At 43.3% G+C, this 19,764-nt stretch overlaps 1 protein-coding gene across 1 annotated transcript; it reads right to left on the reverse strand.

Moving 5' to 3' along the window:
* Positions 1-2,152: 2,152 nt before the first annotated feature.
* HAS2 (hyaluronan synthase 2) lies at positions 2,153-19,270 on the reverse strand. The gene is made up of 4 exons (XM_008505337.2): positions 18,717-19,270; positions 10,057-10,683; positions 5,450-5,551; positions 2,153-3,703 (listed from the first exon to the last, which is right to left on the reverse strand). The coding sequence occupies exons 2-4, from the start codon at positions 10,681-10,683 to the stop codon at positions 2,774-2,776; spliced, it is 1,659 nt and encodes a 552-aa protein (XP_008503559.1). The 5' UTR covers positions 18,717-19,270; the 3' UTR covers positions 2,153-2,773.
* Between the last annotated feature and the right edge of the window lie 494 nt (positions 19,271-19,764).

The raw sequence follows: 19,764 nt of genomic DNA on the forward strand, positions 1-19,764 counted from the left end.
GAGCACAGTATCCAGTCACAGGGCAACAAGCACTGAGTGTTGAGAAGCTGTCTCCTAAGCAATTGATGATAGTGAATGGTCTAAGAGGTGTGTAAGATGTCACTGTCACCTGCTCAGTTTGTCTCTCTGACAGTGGTTGCTGCCCATGACCCTCAGCAACAGAAAATACGTATTTGCACTTTGGCTCTGCCGGAGCAAAGTGGGCCTGAGAAACAGCAGTAACCAGGAGGACTGGAAGGCTGGGTAGATGTTCCCTTCTTCTTCAGGGCAGTAAATTAAGGTGGACAGCAGGGCTGGAAAATATCAACTCTCATGCAAAATACTTTTGCCATATAATTCAAAGCTCTTCCCAAAAGGAGGTTGCATTGCTAGTCCTGTGTTACAGATCAGGAAGCTGAGAGAAGGAAGTGTTTTGACTGAATTTATTTGGCAGCTGCTGGTAGAGTCAGGCAGAGACTCCAAGCACTATTCCTATCATATACTGTCCCTTTAGGCCCCAGCACCCAGGGGATCTGTGGTTCCCAATTCCTGTGCTGTCTCTGCTGCAATTCCTGAGCAGTCCTTGCTGCCCCCAGGTGCCCCAATGCAATGGGAAATTCCTACTTGGAAATCAGGATGGTGACAGGGTAACAACATCCTTCAAACCGTGCAGATTTATGGTTTCAATGCACAAGGGCTGACCAGATATACCATGAATTAGTCATAATCTTATCAAAAATATTTTATTTATGAAAGTAACAATTATACTATACAACCTATATTGGAAGTACATTGAATAATTGCTAGAATAAATACAGGCAATTAATTCAATCTTTCTTTTATAGAATGAGAGGATTTATTTGACATTTGAATGTTAACCCAAGCTTTAACTTACATCATAAATAGTTAAAAGGTATAGTCAAGTATTTTTTTTTATTTTTACTGTTTCTTTTGCTTTTTTTAATACTGTTCTATTTTTATAATCAACATGAATCAACTTTCCAATCATTAACATAATATTAGTATGACTTTCAAGCAATCATGTACCTCAAGATAATCAGACAAGTAAGGTAGTGTGTGTGCAGTTCATTCTACAGCAGAATCTATTCATGTCTGCATAAAAAAAAGAGAAGCTGAAAATGCTTCTATGTTCTTTAAGCATCATATGCTGATTTCCGCTTTACCACAGTGCTTTTAATACCAGAATCTAAAAAGGGCATGAAGTTGTATGCAGCTGGCTCTCTCCTGCTTTTTATGAAGTATATTAGGGCTCAATGCCACATTCCTTTGGCTGGTGAAGGACTGCAGAATTTAGTCCAGAATATTATTTCTCAAAGCCATGGTCCAAAAAAAATGTCCAAGACTGATTATTAGGCACCAAGCAAGTGATGGATTTGCTGACTTGATTTTTTCTGATAAAAAAATGGCATCTTTTCTGGTAGATATGCTTTAGTTAAACACAAATTTTTGGGCTCAGTACTGGAGGTCTCTATGACACTGGATGTCAGAGCTAATCTTGTATTTTTTGGAAACTCTGTGAAGGGTACTATAAAAGTTTTATGGAAAGATACCTAAATTTTGAAACTGTTAACATTTTCCTTCCATGTATTCTTTTAAAGTAAAAATATGAACTATCTACTTGCTTCTAGCAGATTATAAACAAGTACGACCATCAGTGAAGTCAATAGTAGTTCTGGGTGCTCACCATTTTACCAGATCAGAAGTTTTGACTCCTCAGGTCTCATGAAAAATCAGTGGGATCTGTCCCATAGCCATGTCTTTTCCAGTGGCATCAAGGCCTGCCTTGCCTTATGGCTATTATGCATCACTGGGATATTATGCTCTCAGCAGAGAAGCAAATTTCCCTTTTACAATGTTATCCAAAACATAACCCCAGATTGCACGTATCTACCCCTTTGGCCTTTTTTATGCACAAATATGCTTGTATTAAAAAACTGACTATGTTGGGCATTTCCTAATAAATGTCTTCAAAGAGAACGTTTAAATGCTTTTTCACAGAAATAACCATTCATCAGCTGCAAAAATGCTTTACTCTTTCTTTTGTGAATAATGTCAATATCCACACAAATTTTAGGGGAGGAAGTATAATTTTTTTTCCCCAAATGTATTAAAAAAGGCTAAAGAACAAAATGTTGGGGAGGCAGCTTTTTTGGCAGATAGTAAAATATAAAATATGTGATTTAAAAAAAAAAAAGTTGGCTTAAAAATACACACACACAAATAATACAAAAATATAAAAATACAGCTCAGCCAATCGCCTCTTAAAATTTACCTTTGGCATTACATTTGGCAGCCTAACACAAAAAAGACCCTTCCTATAAACAGAACTATAAAAAAAGAGAAGTTCATAAATTAGGTTGCAAGGGGTTGTAAGATCCTTTTCTCTATTCGCTAAACTCCTTCCCTTCCTGTCCACACACATAAGCATGACCAGTGAGGTATATAGAACATAACACTGTCAGGCATATGCACAATGAAAAGTGCATAAACATAGAAGTTCTCCCATTTTCTTGTGAACAGGTTGAAACTGTGTGGTTTGCATTTTCTCCCCTTGAAAATTAAAAAAAAAAAAAAAAAAAAAAAAAAAAGTCATTTTTTTAAATAGTTTTTTTTTTCCTTACTTTGGCAGGATGAAAATGAACCCAGAGGAATATAAATGTCCTATTCCCAGCAGCAATGATCCATTTCCCTTGGCATCACCCATCCGATGCCACAGATACTACAAGGTGGTTGGGTTGCTTTACAACTCTCTGGGTGACTTCCCAAGGAAACATCATACATCTAGCACCATGTCATAGTGTTGCTCTTTCTTCCGCCTGCCACACTTGGTGATCAGAACCAAGTACAAAGTCAAAAGCATAACCCAGTAACACGCATAGAGTATTGTGCCAATGATGAGAACTGTCTGTTTTGACTCAGAAAATGGCTTTTTCGATTCCTTGTAGATAGTGAAAATTACACCACCGAGGAGGATTGTAAACCAAATGGAGACTGGAATTAGTCCTATAAAATTAACTACAATGGTTTTTCTTCCTGACGTGCCCCACCCTGCTTTGTTTATCGTGGCAATTGCAAACATCTTTGCTGGCAGTAAACTTGACATGTACAACACTGAGTAGAGTGACATGAAAACCATGACAATGTTGCCCCTAAGGAAGCTGGCAAAGGAAGACTTTATCAGGCCCACTAGCTGAACTGTCAACAAGAAGAGGAGGATGTTCCAGATTTTTCCCCTGTAGAAGAGCTGAATGACTGTGGCGATAAGGAAGAAAGGAAAGAATCCAGTGATTACAGCTTCATAGGTCATCCACAAATGGTGCTTGTGGAACCACATCGCGTTATAAAGCCACTCTCTGAAGTAGGATTTACTCCAGCGGGTCTGCTGATTCAGCCACCTGAGATACTCTATTGGTGTTTCAGTAAGGCACTTGGATCTAGCTGTGTATTTTGTTGCATAGCCCAGACTTAGCACTCTGTTAGTTAGATGCCTGTCATCTCCGAAGCTGCACTGGGAGCCCATAAATTCTTGGTTGTACCAATCTTCCACAAATTCATGGAGTAAAGAGTTTCTGTACATTCCCAGAGGTCCACTGATGCACTGGACGCAGCCAAAGTAGGACTGACAGGCTCTTTCTATGTTAAATGCCATCCAATATCTCACGCTGCTCAGAAAGGATATCCAGGAATCGTATTTGTTCAAGATCTGCAAAATACAAAATGTTTTCATTTTAGATGAGCTCTTGAGAAAGAAAATATCCACAGGGATTCACAGAGGCTAAAGTACCCTTAGCTGAATATAGGGGGAATCATGCTCTTGATCCAATGACAAATCCATAAGTTACCGGTACAGTGCAGGACATTGACAGGAAGAGCAAGATGAAGTCTTTAAAAGTGTGTTCCACCAACATATTCTCTTATTCTTCACAACCTTTCCTCTTCTGCCTCAATAAACATATTTCCTGACTCATTCTTCCTTTCCCTTAACCCACTGTTAAGGACTTGCTGGCCTCAGACTCTCTCAAGAGGAGATGGTGGAGTTCCAGATGTGGTCTCCTGCTTCTTTCTCCCCTCTGATCACATCTTTGGGACTCAAAGGAATTCTCACAGTCACCCTAAAGCTCTTCCAGAGCACAAGAAAAAATGAGCCCACATTTCACCTACTTTTTGGTTTTGTGAGGCTTGCTCTACAGGTTTGACCCTGGACAATGTGCCCATATCTGACATCAGGCCTTCTGAAAAACAACCTGTTCTGATTTGTCTGAAGTATCAGCCATATTATGTTTCCCCAAGATATATTGTGGTACTCTGGTTGGGGCATTCTTTGGTTTGCATAAAGGTCTCAGGCCTCCTCTTCTGTATGCCCTAAAGCTCACCTGAAGCTGAAGCCTACATTTAAAATATGACCATAGGCATACTCTAAAAGTCTGATTGAGGCATGAGCACATGCCCAAGTCCATGTCTTCACATCCATGTTCTTAGTATACACCAGCTCAGATGTATTTTGTGTATGTTGGAAAGTGAATTAAGAAAAAAAATGCCCAGAGCCTTCATTCTTCCACCTTTTCTCCTAGAGGATATATGGCCTTATAAACCTTCATACTTATGAACCTGCACTGTCATAACTGAACCCATACTGATGCCTGGTTTGTCTTCAGCCCAGACCCACAAAAATATTCAGGTTTCTGTGGGAATCTTAACCTCTAGAGGTAAGAGCCACATGCCTAAAATCCTTCTGTGTACCTTAGTGAGTGCTTGCCTGTACAGATGGCCCTTTCTCCTCTGTCTCACATAAAAGCTCAGCTGAGTATGGAGGATCAATCCCAAGTCCAACTGAAATATTTATATGCATTTTTTCTTATAAATTGCAGCAGAGGCAACTGTTGCAAAAGGAGTGAATAGCTTTTTGCTATAGTTGTCCACCAAACTCAGCAATGCTGGAAATCTTGAGAGAAGTGGAGCTGGGCTGACCTGGGGGCTTTTCATTGTCCTGCCTGACAGAGATGCAGAGGACACTCAGCAGTACACAGGGTGCTCATTCAGAAAGGTTTTAATTCCTAACCAGCTTGCCTGCCACTAGTAGCATAACTGAAGTGCTTGGGGTGCTGAACTTGGCTCTGGGAGACCTGCTCTCTATTCCCTACTCTCCTATAGCTTTTCTTTGGTACCCAGAGACTCAAAGATGCCATAACAGTCCTGACAATCCCAGAGCCCCAGTTTTCATGTATATGGGGTAGAACAATATTTGTTTGCTTTCTATTGGTGTTAAAATTGTTCAATTTTAGCTGGGCTCACATCCAAGAATAAGAGTTTCTGTTCAATGGATAAAATAGGTAAGGTCTCATAAGAGCCTCTATAATGGTATCACAGTATATTAAAAGCTATTCCAGTCAGGGAAATCTGTTGCAGTGCAAGTAGGTCCCTCTGTTAATCTGAAAATCATTGTACTCACCTGCACATCACCTCCAACTCCTCCAACCATTGGATCTTCTTCTAAAACCTTTACCATCTCCACAGATGAGGCTGGATCAAGCATTGTATCTGAATCACAGACCTACGAGAGAGACAAAAATTTTAAAAAATGGGTTAGGGAGTACACTAGAGGACAAAATAAAAACCACGTAGGGAAATGTAGTGACTCTCTATGTATTTTCCCAAATGCAATTAAATCTCACTTTGGAGAGCATTGATGCTGTTGCTGAAGACCATTTGCATCAGACAGCAAGGAGTGGTGGTGGATAAACCAGAGTGCTCCTTAGTGCTGTGCAGGCAAACAATCCTCTCTTCTGTATCAGCTCGGTTTGTTTCACTGGCACCTTGGGCTGGTTTCTTTGAATAAGAGAGAAACTCTCAGAGATGGGGCACTACAGAGCCAGGCAATGTATGTGGGGATATGGCAGATCCCTGCTGAGCCCTGACACAGAGTTTCCCTGTATCGGCTGCATGGCTCAAGCACCCTGGTCTAATGTTTCCCACTGCCATATGAGGGAAGGAGTGAGGAGTTAAATTCCAGAGACTTGTTATAAAAAAGAAAAAGTCAGCTAGGAGTCTGGGAAGAAACCTAATAGTTCTTTGAGTCACAGAAGGCTTTAGCTGTTCATGTAAGATATGTATTTTGGATTCCAGTACAAACTAATTTTTAATTTTAGATGCATGGTGTGTTATTAGCAGTGCAGGGATTTGACATTTGATATATAGAAAGTATTTTCTATATTCCTCTGGCATTCTTGTAAAAAACAAGTAAAGCCAGACGGAGTGAGTCCTGAAGTGAGTACTCCATGAGACCAGGGCAGAAATAGATGACACACATCCACAAGGCATTTCAGCCACACAAACACTCCTAGTCAACTAAACACTGTGTGTGTACATTAGGAACTGCCTTTCCCCTGGAGAGTAGGAGGAGGGCTCAGACAGGCTGGCTGGGCTGTGAGGCAGCTGGCACTGCTTCCCTTCACTGAGAGCCCAGTGACGTGGGCTGCTGCAGCTGCAACCTGTGTCTCCTTGTCACAGCTGCTGCTGCTGAAAGCCGTGCCCCCATCATAAGTAAACTCCTTTTGCAGACACCCAGAAACTGGAGCAGAGGAAGCTGTCCCAGAAACACCCCTCTGGCCGGCTGGAACTTGCACTACAAATTCTCATACTGCTTCCAGTTTATCCTCACGTTGTATTCCTGTGATTTCAGATGAGCAAAAGTTGTCAGCTCTGCATGAATTAAGTCAGATTTGGTGAGGGTTTATATCAGGTATCCTAATTTCAGTGTCCTTTCATCCACACTTTCAAAACACCCTACGACCTCCTGCTCCAGAGGGGTGGAGGTCTGTTTGTATCTGGTCTGTTAAGGAGGGTCATAGTAGTTTGGGGCCCTGATATGGACCAGACTCGAGTAGGGAGGTAACCTGGGACAATAGAGCATCATAGCATGGGATGCATCTGAGTGTCTGCCAAATGCTCCCCTCCACATTCAATTTGAGGGGTCTAAGAGGTGAAAGCTGGTAAAATCTTTCATGTTTCTATAAGGAGAAAAGTCCCAAACATCTCCAGCTCCTACTAACTTGATGCACCCAGCTCTTCTCAAAGAACTCAGGTTGAGGAGCATCTTTAGAACCTGGCCAAGGTATGACTCCACGTCTGGTGGAAAGCTGCCATCAGTGACAGCACTTGGTGACAGAAAGGGAGCAAACCAATTCTGCTAAAGAGGGGAAAAGATGCCTATATATTTCTGTCTGGGGCTTCCTGAACATGTCTTTTGCTGAGTGGTTTGCAGAGGGAATCTGTAGTTTGCTGAGTACCCCAGGGCTCAGGCAGTGATACTCAAACTATTTCTTTTGACCATAAGTGGTGGGCTGGGACCAGCCCCCTCCCCAGCCCCTCTGCTTTCCTTCCAGTGCCTGTCACTTGGTGCTGCTGAGCAGCCCCCATCCCATTGGAATCATTTGTCCATAGCAGAAAGACCTGCACATGAGCAGCACAGTTTTTATGAGATGAGGAATCCTGAAACCACCAGCATGTGTTTTGGGCATGTCAGCACAATGGATGTGTCTGGGTTTCTGGGTCAAACCTGACAAGCCATCCCTTTCCATCTGGATGAGGTTTTTGCAGGTGAAGAGAATAAACACCCAAAGGCAGACACTTAGGAACCCAAATAAAACACATCAGGGTCTGCCCAGCTAGGGGTGGCCCAGCACAGCCCAAGAGCCAATTTGCAATCTTTCCACATAAGGGCTGAGTGACCTAGAAATTGCTGCCTTGGGTCATAGAGTTGCATGACAGGGACAGCTGACCTTCAGTGAGCTATTCAGGTGCTCATTGTAGCCCGTGGGAGTTTATCTAAGCTGGTCTGAGAAGTTCAGGCTGCACTAGACTGTCCACACATGTATCTCCATCCAGCCAAGATGAATTCCATCAGCTGCCCTGCCTAGCTCTGCAACGATACCTATGAATTTAACTCCTCTATCTGATTGCTTGCACCTTCCTAACCTCCTCCAGGATAGAAATAAGCCTTCACAGTAATTTCAGATATTTAATGAGATGCCACTAATGAGCAAAGGCTTCTTATCTGCATTGGTCTGACAGCTTATGATTGCCTGTTTATAATCCCAAGGTGTCTTTTAAGAACTGTGAGGCTCACATTTTCAGGGGTGAGCAATGGTACTGACTGGTCCACTTTTGAATATGCTTGATCACCAATGCAGGTTGCTCAACCCTTAAAAGGTCAGACCTGTTTAAAGTAATTTATCCTGGGTACCTCCAAAAAATCAACTAGAAAATCTTGACCTTCATTCATCCATACAACAGAACCACCTCTTAGCTGCATTGCATCTTGCCTGTGTAGTAGCCTGGGCCACCATGGTGCTCCATTTCTAATGTAGATGTGACTGTGGCATTAATCATTACTGCAGCCCTTGGTGGCAGCTTACAGCAGCATTACAGTCCTGGACACATTTATCAGGACTTCAGAGCCAGGTCAGGAGTGTTAATTGACTGAAAGACCAGAAATATCTCTCCCATTTTTTCAGTTTATGCCATGGCTGTTGAAATAGAAATGCTTTTTTCCTGATTCCCTGAATAAATCCAGGATTTGGACTGAGGGAAGAAAGTTACAGTGAATCTGTTTCCTCTCTGCCTTCTCTCTCTGCAATCTGATACTTCTGTGTTAAGTAATTATAAAACCATGCTAATAAAGAAAAACAGTGTTTTTACCCCAACAGCACAGAACCAAAGTGCACACAATGGAGAGCTTAAGCCCATTGTTTTCAGAGAATAAATCAGTTTCAGTTTTGGAAGTGGTAGAGGATGGTTTTTAAATCCCTGCCCTACTCTCCCAGCTCCAACAGCAGAGCTGTTCCCAGCAATCTTCAGTTGCTGCCCCTCCTGTATGGAGGACTTGTTGCTCTCAGTTCAGCAACTGGCAGCCTCTCCACATCCCTTGGACATTGTGCCCATGGATGCTGTGCCATGCAGAGGGTGCACACACACACACCCTAGTCCAAGGCTGGGCAAGGACCCCAGAAAAACATCTGACTCTGCTATGGAGCTGCCTTGAGCCAGCAGAGTGTCTCACAGGGAGCTGCTGCACCACTGGAAGAGACAGCTGCATGTCTGAGGTTGGGAGAAGGTGGGAATGGCTGAGGGTGTTTAATTAGGAAGCTCGATCTCATATTCAGTGGGATTAGTCAAATGTACCTTGCTGGACTTGATTGATAAAGAAGGAATGTCCTCAGTGTCCAGCTAGAGTCACTGAGAGCACCCACCTTCCCTTCCTCCAACCTCTTCCCAGTCCAGCAGTCAGCAGGGCTGTTTGCAGGAGTGAGAAGTTCTTCCATGTGAAAGACAAAAACATAGCAAATCTTTCACAGGATCCAAGGCAGCTGGAAAGAAATGTGTCTCTGCTGCTTTGGAAACAGCGAGAGAGGACCCAGCCTAATTCATTTTTAAGTGAATAGTGTCATAAGGGCTTTAAAGGCCAAGTCCTGGTGACTGAGGTAATGCAGCTGTAAGTGAAGCAAAAGCTCCTTCAGGCTTTAGCTGAAGAAATCTTTCTTTCAAAGCTGCACATTCACCCTTATATTGAATACTCCACACATCCTTCGAAGCCTTTAAAGCATCCCCATCATTTTTATAGACTCTGCCACTGCTCTGAGGAATTCCCTAATGCCACATACCTGTCTGCCTCCTTGCATATGGGGCTGCTAACAACCTTTCAAAAAAAAACCCAAACCTGACCAAGATCTTGACCCACAAGAGCAAAGAAGGGGTCCTCAGGAGGCCACTGGCTTTGTCTGAAGCAAAATTATTTGTCTGAGGGGGCAATACTGAAGTCTGAGGAAGGATTTCAGATTTCTCCAGTAGCTGGTGCACAGATTTAGCATATTCACAGATAGCCTGGCCATTTGAAAAGGTAGCAAAATACACTTTTAACGGTCAAGCTGTTAAGTCTGAAAGGAGCACTGTGTTCATCAGGGACTAGGATGGCCTCTAACATGCTGCACAAAATATACAAAAGCTGCTTTCTTTCAAAGTGTGTTTGAATTGGCACTGACCTGGTGCACTAATACCTACCTGTACATAGTCCACGCTTCTCCCCAGTGCTTTGAATGCTGTGTACATTACTTCTCTTTTTCCACCCCATTTCTGCATGATGCAAACACTTTTATTGGACAGGACCAGCTGAGATACGTGTTGCATGCTCTCTCTGTGAGACTCCTCCGTCTCACCCGGACCTTTGTTGTGGAAGTTATTACTCCAGATATAAGTAGCAGATTTGTCCCTACCCATGATTTCAGTAAAAATGTCCATCATGTAAACGTCGTCTTCTGAGTTCCCATCAATGACCATAACAACTTTAATTCCAGGGTAGGTCAATCTTTTCACAGAAAGTAAACATTTTCTTAAGTAGTCAGGATCCTCTTGATAGGCAGCAATACAAAGGGCAACAGTTTTGTTCAGCTTGATTGGAGTCTCTAGCGACCTCTTCATTTTCCTGTGTTCTAGGAAGGCAAACAGGCTTTGGATGATGAGATGTGATGCCAGGATAGCACCATAGAGTCCAAAGGAGAAGTAGTAGTTGTCAGTTTGGATGAACTGGTAGCCCACAATGTAAGCAGCGGTGATTCCCAGCAATAGGGACACCCCGAAGAGTGTGGTTCCAAGTATTCTCAGGATACATATAAACCTCTCACAATGCATCTGCAAAGAAGAAGAAAAACTGTTAGCAGAGCCACCACTTGCTGACATGCGACCTCGTCAGGGGTGCTCATGGCTACAACATAGAGCTCAGCATCAACAGAAACACCCTGTGTTTCTGGCTGTGTCTTACTGAATCTGACTTACTGCATCACCTTGCTGAACTCCACATCTCTTAGCAGTACTTCCTCTGTGTAAAGTAAGACTCAAATACACTTCATGTTCTAGGGATTTTTCTGCTTTTTGTAATGTCCTCACAGAAGGTGCTGTCTGTGTCAGCATCTAATTTTGGCAGCCTAGGGCTGCCGAATGAGACACTGTCATATTATTCTGGGGAGTTTGGAGAAGGGGCTTCTGGGCCACCACTCACTTCACATGATCACAGCCAAGAGGAACAGCTGAATGTCTGGGCAGCCCCTCCTCATCCCCCATCCATGACACGACTGTGTCTTGCCCTGTGTAACTTCTGTCGCTTAGTTATGTTTGCAAAACTATTGAAAAGACATTCTTAAAACAGATGTCTGAATGTATTTATAATTTTAAAACAGATGTCTGACTATATTTATCATTTATATTTATATAATCAGACATCTGCTTAAAAAGGTCTTCTCAATACCACTGCAAAAATGTATTATTCATACATTTGTGTACATAGAGACATGCATGCTAGAGCATGTGTGTACAGGGCTAAAACTTGACTGAGATTATGTCTGTGGCACAAGTACACATAAATTTAACAGAGCCAAGACTCCACCCTGGACTAAATAATTCATTAGAACATCAGTCGATTCTTATGACTTCTTCATATTAAGTTACCTGGCTGTAAAATCTAACTTAAGCTCTGGGTTAGGGAGGAGCTGGTTGGCAAAGAGAGTGCTCAGATATTCTTGAGGCAAACAACACAGGCAGGCAGACAGGCACAATATATTGCTACCTAACAGCTTTTTCTTGACAATCACATTAACCATTTTATGCAATAGTTTTCTCAGAATTACAGGAAAGTTAATGACAATGTTTTATGCCAATGGATGCATTTGATTACATAAACCAGATAATGTCTCTTTAAGGCAAACCCAGCAAGTGTGTAGCAACCCAGTGAATCTGGAAATCTGGATTGAATACTTTGCTGAATTAGGACCTCTGAGTAACACGCTTAATACTTGTGTCTTCTTACAACTATTCATATTTTCCTTGCTGCTATCATCTTGCTTGTCTGCTGATCATGTTTGTTTCACCATCTGCTTGTCAAAGCACTTCCTTACATTATATGTCTTTAACTCTTTCTTGAAAAAATACTCCCATTCTGCAGCAGCATAGCTGTCATCAATTATAGCTGTGTCTGAAAAGTTACAGGCTTGGAAAAAAGTCATCAACACAGAATCACTTAAAAAATAAAAATAAAATAGGCGAGCATAAAGTCTGAAGTTACAAGGACTGTGCTTTTTTCCACTGGCTATTAGGGTCTTAAATGTCAAGGCGGAGGGAATCCTCTTAAATGTATATTTGGAGACACTGTCACAGAAATAAGACCCTACCTCTAGGACTTCCTTGAATGCTTACAGCTGGGCTCCAACAGGTGCTGAATTCACCCACCAGCAAAAGACACTGTCCCAGCCCCCTGGCCTGTCTGAAGGTCTCTTAACAACAGGGGTGGTAGAGAAGCCTAATAAAAGATAGGTTATGCTTACCACTACTAGAGATGAATTAAAACTCAGTGCCCAGAGTAGACCTGCTTTAGAATACAGATTAAGTAATGGATCCCCTCTAGATCGCCTTGTAGTCAAATAGCCTGTGTGTTTATTAATCCCTGAAGCACACAAAAGATCATTAACATCAAGGCAAAAGTTTCATCAAGGGTGCAGTTGTACTCTGCTTTCCCATTTGGGGTCTACTACTTCTTTTGCCAGAAATAGAAAATTCCCATTAGTGAGTGGAGGTTAAAGTCTGCTTATGTTAAGAAGTATATGGCTGAAATCAATGGATCACTTGTATGGGTAGAGCTCACAGGATTTAGATTAAAATCTGGAGCATTTACATTTGACTGACTATAAACCGTACCAAGAATCTCTTACAATAATTTGCTATTGCTTTTTCTTTTTCTATGAAGTGTTTCCACAAAAAAGGAAAAAAAAAAAAAAAAGAGAAGAATTAATTCTCTGATCTTGTCATTACAGCACAGCTTCCCTCCCTCGCAAAACCCCCAGTCTTTTAAGATCAAGAAATGGGCTTCTGGTCTTAATAAAACAATATTTTTTCCTATCCTTTCACTGTCAACCTTGGGAAAATAAACTGTGTTTTGATCTAAATTCTTGGCTTTCATCAAAGAAACTTTCCTCTTTGTGTGTGCAACTGAGGTTTTTATGTATAGTCTTTTAACTAACTGAATCTCAAGGAAAGTCTGGCAAAAGTTGCTCAATATTCTGCTGTAGCATGTGAGCTATTGATAACTTGCCCAGCAGAACTGATCTTTATCAACTTGAACATGCCCCAACAACGGCAAAGAAGCCAAAACCTCTCCACCCTTCTCCAATGACTGAGTCTCCAATGACATTAAAAGGAAATGATGCTTGTACAAGTCTGGAACCAAAATGAATTGCTGAGTCAAATAAGAGCACTAAGGATGGAGAGTAGCTGCTCCGGAGATTTTAAGGTCAGACAGTGTTGGTATGAGTAACCAGCCTGGCCTAAAACAGTGAAATGTTAGAAATGTCACCCTTAGTTAGACATCAGTTGAAACTGATTCCTGAAGTTTCCTGAACTTGTCACATGAACCAGTGTACAGTATTTTGTTTTAGAAGTATTTAATTTAGAATAATGTATTTAGTATTTAGAATTTAGTATTTTGAATAATGCCATGCTGAGTCCAGATGTAAGTGTCTAAAGCCTGGTGAAGGATAAGCACCCATATTATCTTCTAAAGCCACAACTATTTTTCAGTCATTACACTGATAAGCTCTCTAAGTACTAGCAACAGACTTTCAGAAAAATGTAATTGCTTATATTCAAAGTTGCCTTCACTACAGCAGATAATTGGCAAGGGATACCGAACACTCCTTGTATGATGAACACAGTTTAGTGTTTTGTTTATGTCTTAGCCTAACAGATCTTCAATTCCCTGAGAGTTTTAACCCAGTCAGACTGTCCTGGGAAACAGGCATTGCAGCATTTAAAAAAAAAAAAAAAAAAGAAAGAAAAAACCCCACTGGCTAGTCTAGGGATAAAGTGCTCCACAATGGAATCCATGCATCTGGTCCATATTCCTGGATCAGCAGGGATAATTGCAGATCACTGATACTTACACATGGAGCTGCTGCTGCTACATGGGAACAGGTGCTGGACTGAAAAGAGGGACCTGGCTCCTCACCTGGTGAGAAGCTGAGTTAGTGAGTTACCTCACTGTCTCTGGAGTCAAGCCTGGGTCATGCACTTTCTATACAGGTTTCTAACCAGTTCTGTAAAGCAGGAGGAAGGTGGTATTTGCAATGTTCCAAACTTTATAGTTCTCTTCCGACCCAATGAATTCTATGATTCTTTACTATTATTTTTTTAGGGGTGAGAACTAGTTAGCACTGAACAAAGTTTGAATGCCTGTTGTTTTGCATCATACCTGAAGGACACTTTCAGTGGGCAAAAAGACTGAAGATTCAAGTGTTCAGTAAGGAATTGCAGACATTAATTACTCATTATTAAAGCTTGCCCTACCCAGGACACTAGCTGAGTCTGACTCTCTTTGGAGGTGTCTACATTCCCCATGTACTGCACCTGAAGCTTGTGACAGTACTGCTAATCCTGCTTTGCAGTTTGGACACCTCAATCCTTTACGGGCACCTTCACCTAACCCTGCAGTGGAGAACCCAGTACAAGCCTTACACAGCCTTCAGCAGACTTCTTGTATGTGCAAAATGAGTGTATGTGGAGAGGCTTCAAGGTCAGCTATGGAGCAACCTGTAATGAACTCAAAGCTGTTTATTTCCCTGGATGGAGCTGGTCAGTACTAACCAGCCCATCTAGTAGAAATGAAATATGAAAGCCACAAGCTAAGCCCTAATGCTAGATAGGCTGTTGCTCATTCAATGACACATTTGAATACAATAATCAGTCCAAAGTATATATGTGCTTTGTAGCAGCTGCACAGGAAGAGGTCACGTGTGCCTCTTTGAAGGCTCCTATGGAAAAGAATGACCAAGAAATGTACTCTCACAGATACTTGACTTCACAGTCCAATTAGTAAACTGTGTGGCCTTGAGTGTCTCTTGGCATCCTGATAAGGTTCATAAGAACCTTAGTCTCTCTAGACATCCATCCTCCTTCTCTCTATCCGTTTTCTTATTTTACTCTGAACTAATTTTAGTCAGACCCCATGAAATGAAAACCCACTAGTGTCAGATAAGTGTGTTCCAGAGGTACATCTTGTAATTAGTTTGAGGAATCCAGTTTGTGTGCCCAGTGACTGCTTTACAATGCAAACCAGACAATATGGTTGGAGGGAGGGAGGGAGAAGTACAGCATTGGCTTCAAAAGCACACTTCTGAGTCAAACTAAAATGCTAATACAAACCAACTCCCTGGACAAGATCTGCACATCAGACTTGTCTGCAAATGTGTGTTGCAACCAGAATAGCTGAGCTCTGAAAACCTTTGAAAATGTTTCGTTTTAACATGCCTGTATAGAAGCTGAATTCTTGAATGTCTGCTGCTCATGATCCTCTAAAACTTAATGCCAAGGCTTTTTATTCAGCAAAGCATGTAAGTATGTCATTAGAGATAAGTGTGCACTCAAGTATTTTGCTGAAGAGAGCAATCAGTGGATAATTTATCTTGCTGTTCTGTAGTGTTTCTTCTCTGTGAAGCTGCTATTTCTAGAATACTCATCATAAAAATATATGTGTAGATTTAACAGTTATAGAGATTGATCTTCTTTATCCTTCTTTATGAAGGTTGTCTAATGGATCATTGCTTAGCTACTGCATTTCTTACATTAGGGAATCTAAGAATGGGCCAGGACACAGATAATTTGGATTTTGGTGACCTTAGGTAGGTGGATTCACCTCACTCTGCCTCAGCTTCCTCACCTGTAAAAAGGAAATCAGAGCTGTGCCAGAGGTTCTCAGAGGGCTATAAAACCCTCTGCAAGGCTTAGGTTACTGATCTTTGTAATGCTATTTTTCTAATGTGATATGGGACTCATTAGTTGTCCAGTTCCATATAAACAGTTTTTCCTCAAAAAAAGCACAACAGAACCCAGCAGGCCTATTTTCCTTTCCTGTATTCACCTGAAGATAGATTTAGTGGGGGATTGTCTATGATGAACATGCAACTCTCACTCAGCAGGATGCCTGAGATCAGTGAGCCTGGCAACACACTTGGGTATATGTGCATACAGCTCCCAAGGGATTGTTTGCACATAACTGAAGGAGGAATATTTTGAAAGCCTAAGAAAAAAAAAAAAAAGCCCTTTTGTGAGATTAATAGCATTGGCTTCAACAGAGTAGCTGCTTGATGACATAAGTGTGTTTGGGTGCCTGTTCTGTGCACATACACACATACATACTGACACATACATATTCTGTGTGACCTTACACACATACAGCCTTTGTGTAAACACAAACTGTACCTGAGCATCACAATTCCAGATTTTGTCATGCCATTTATCTTCTGAAAAGGGCTTACTTAAAATTAAAATTAAGTCTAGGGTTATATTTAAAATAGAGAGCAGGATTAGTAGTGATGGCAAATTGCATCTCCATGCACAAGCTTTGATCAGCAAATAAAGACTCTCCTCTCTGCTCAATGTGTGTTTCCCACTAAACTTCTCAAATTTAGTCTTTTACAGGTCTGAGCCACTAATGTGGAATGAAGTCTACGGCTGCTGGCTGGATTTGTCCCTAATGTAGACAGCGATACACTAGCTGTTACATTAACCAAAAGAGAGAAAAAAACCCTTCTCTCCCAATCAAATGTTCTAAGAAACAAATCAATTAGTAAATTATATTTGTACTCAGATACTTTGCATTGCTATTAAACAATTATCCAGTTTACAAATGTCTTCTGGTTGGCGGATATTAAGTCCACGGATGCTTTTGGCTCAAAACTGATTACTCCAAGCCTTACTCCAAGCCTTACTCCAGCCTTACTCTTGTTTTACTTAGTCAAGCCTCACTACACTGCCTGTAGGAGTAATTTTCAGCTTTACATATTTAAACTTGAATGGCAATGAAGTAAGGCAAATTTTCTTTCACACCATAAATATGAACAGCTGAGGTGGGTGCTATTGAACTACCATGGGAAAACGCACTGAATCGATTAGAGCTGCTCTTCCCACTGGCAAAACCTTTCCGAAGGTTTCTGTACACATGGAAGATACAGAAGGTTTACTAGCATGAAGTAAAATCCTGGCTTTATTGACACCAGTGATAAAACTCTCTAAACGGGGAGGGAGTGGATGGACTTTTAGCAGTTTTTCAGTGAAAGTGAACAGGGCTCACTGCCATCACTCCCAGGTGAAATGACCTATCCTTTCTCTTAAGCAAGCCCCGAGGCACTCGCTTTACGTGCAGTGTCCTGGAGAAATGCGTTTGCCTGCGTTATGGAAAAAGCTCCATAAGGAAGGAAACTATGAAGCGGATTGCTAACGCCAAGGAGCAGCTACGCCTTGGGTGACTGCAGGCCCTGAGAAGGGGCCCGACAACAGTTTCCAGGAGTTGTGTAGTACACGGGAGTCTTCCCTCAGGGCATGGAAATTGGGTAAATTCTTTCTTAAGGTGCCTCTTTGCCAGGGTTTCTATGGAGTCTGGCTAGACTAGGTGTCACGGCTCTCAAGAGCTGGGTCTTGGCCATGGAACAGGTGCCGGGAAGGTCACAGAGGTGCGGGAGGACTCCCAGGCGGGCCGGGGCTCCCAGCGGGAGGAGATCCTCAGGACGCCCCGGGACTGATGATGGCGAAAGCGTTGCCACCGGGGGGACCCGGCGGGTCCCCACGGCCCCACGCGCCGGCGGGGGAACCCCCAGCCCGCCGCAGCAAATGGGGGCGGTGCTTTGCGTCACAGCGGGTGGGCGGGACGCCGAGGGGATCCCCCGCGCTGACACGTCACGAGGGGAGGAGCCCACGGGGCTGGCGGGTCCCGCCCGGCAGCTCTCACTGTGCCCGCCCGGCGGGGGCAGCCCGACCCCCACGGAGCAGAGAGGAGCGGAGCGGGGCGGGAGCGGGCGGAGCGGGGCGGCCGGGCCTTCCCCGCCCTCCGGCAGCCGGGCAAGGGGCGTTCAAGGCTGCGCTGGAGCTGCCTTTTCCCCGCCGCGGCTGCGGGCACCCCACTGTGACCCTCCTCCTTCAGCCGGCCCCCGCCGCCGCCGGCCCCCGGCCCGATGCAACGGGTTGCCCGACGGGGCGGGGCCCTGATCAGGCGTGCAGCGCTGGAAGTTCGCGGGCACCGTGCAGCCCCCGCCCCACCGCACCCCTTCCTCTCCCAGCGCTCCCGAGGAAACCGCCCGCCGGGCTCAGCGCGGAACCCGAGCAGCTCCATCGCCGTGGGTGCTCCACTCCGAAGCGGGACTCCCCCCTCCTCCCACTGGCCGCCTCCTCGCCTTTCTCCCCGCAGTCCTTTCCCTCTCTTCCCCCCTGCAACGTCCCCCCCCTCCCGGTGATGGATGCAGCGGCAAGGAACGGCAGGAGGAGAAGCCAGGCCGGGCGGTGAGCAGGGCTCGGCTCCCCCGCTGGGCTCCGCGGAGCGGCTGCCTGACCTGTTGCTCGATTTCATTTTAATTTTCGGTTCAGTTTGGTTTGATTTTTTTTAAATCGCTCAACGACATCTTAACCGGATTACACGGAGGAGGGGTTGAAGCTGAAAACCTCATTCATCCTCACTGCGGTCCTATTCATTGCTTGAAATAGGTGTAGCGTAGAGCCGGTACCATCCTCCCCCCGCCTCACTCCTATTTTGAGGATCTGATTCAACTTTCCTCCCTGGAAGAGTGGGGATGGAAGGAAGGAGAGGGTCTTCTGTCTTACTGGCATCAAAAGCGTAATCATAAATCACCTACCTTGTTTATCCTTCTGTCCTTTGGTCATAGAGGGGCTCCAGCCAGCTGTGTGGTCTCACGTACCGTTGCTCCCGCAGAACAGTTTCCAAGTTTGAGGTAAAAAGATCAAATCGCACTTTTCAGGGACTTATTGAGACGCTCGGAAATAAAAAAATATTTTAAAATAAAAAAAAAAATCGTTTAAGTCTATTCAGTCCTGCTCATTTTCTCCCACGTGTTTTCAACAATCAGAATATATTTGTCTTTCTTTTTCAGTTTCTAGCACAAAATTGTGGGAGGGTTTTTTTTTTCAAATAATAATAATAATAATAATTAAAAAAAGTTAGAAGTAATAAATTAGGAGTTAGTTTCTCGTGGTCGAAGCTGAAGATCTTATTTCAAACCCGGCTAGCCTGGAGCCTGGAGAAGTTGCAAGGCAGCGTCTGAAAGTTTGAAAGATGTACAGCATCAGATAAAGTCTCTTTGGTGATGCCTTGCTGACCGAGTAACTGTTGCAGTGAGGTTTCTCAGCAGCAGCAAACGGATAATATTTTCCAGACGTCTTTTTCTTTACTCCTGCTGCTGCTTTTCTGCTTCCTCCACGTTATGGGGTCTTTTAACAAGTGAGACTTCAGTTGTTTTAATAGGCGGAGGATGGGAAGAAGGAGGGGAGGGAACTCCTGTGAAAAAAAAAAGAAACCAACCCTGCCCATTGAAATGATCTCAGCCGAGGTCCAGGCAGGACTTCAATTAGCTAAGTTCCAGTTTTTCAGAGAAATGCAATACACATATGTGGCCACCACCTGATTTCCTCTTCATGCCCCACAGTTAGGGGGAAGCCCCCACTTTCCCGTCTCCCTGCATCTCTAGGTTGGAGTGTGGGATTTGTCCCTCCCAGAGCCACTATTTGTCTGAGACAGCTTTTACTGCTGCTGGTTTTTATTAATAAGAGAATTGCCTCTATGAATGGATGAACTTTGCAGTTTCCAATCCTGCTTTACCCATTCACTCTCGGAAACATTTGCTTGTAGTAAATACCCGAGGAAGCTCTCACTGGCCCTAGCTAATA

The sequence above is a fragment of the Calypte anna genome, chromosome 2 (genome assembly GCF_003957555.1).
Source record: "Calypte anna isolate BGI_N300 chromosome 2, bCalAnn1_v1.p, whole genome shotgun sequence".
NCBI lineage: Eukaryota > Metazoa > Chordata > Aves > Apodiformes > Trochilidae > Calypte > Calypte anna.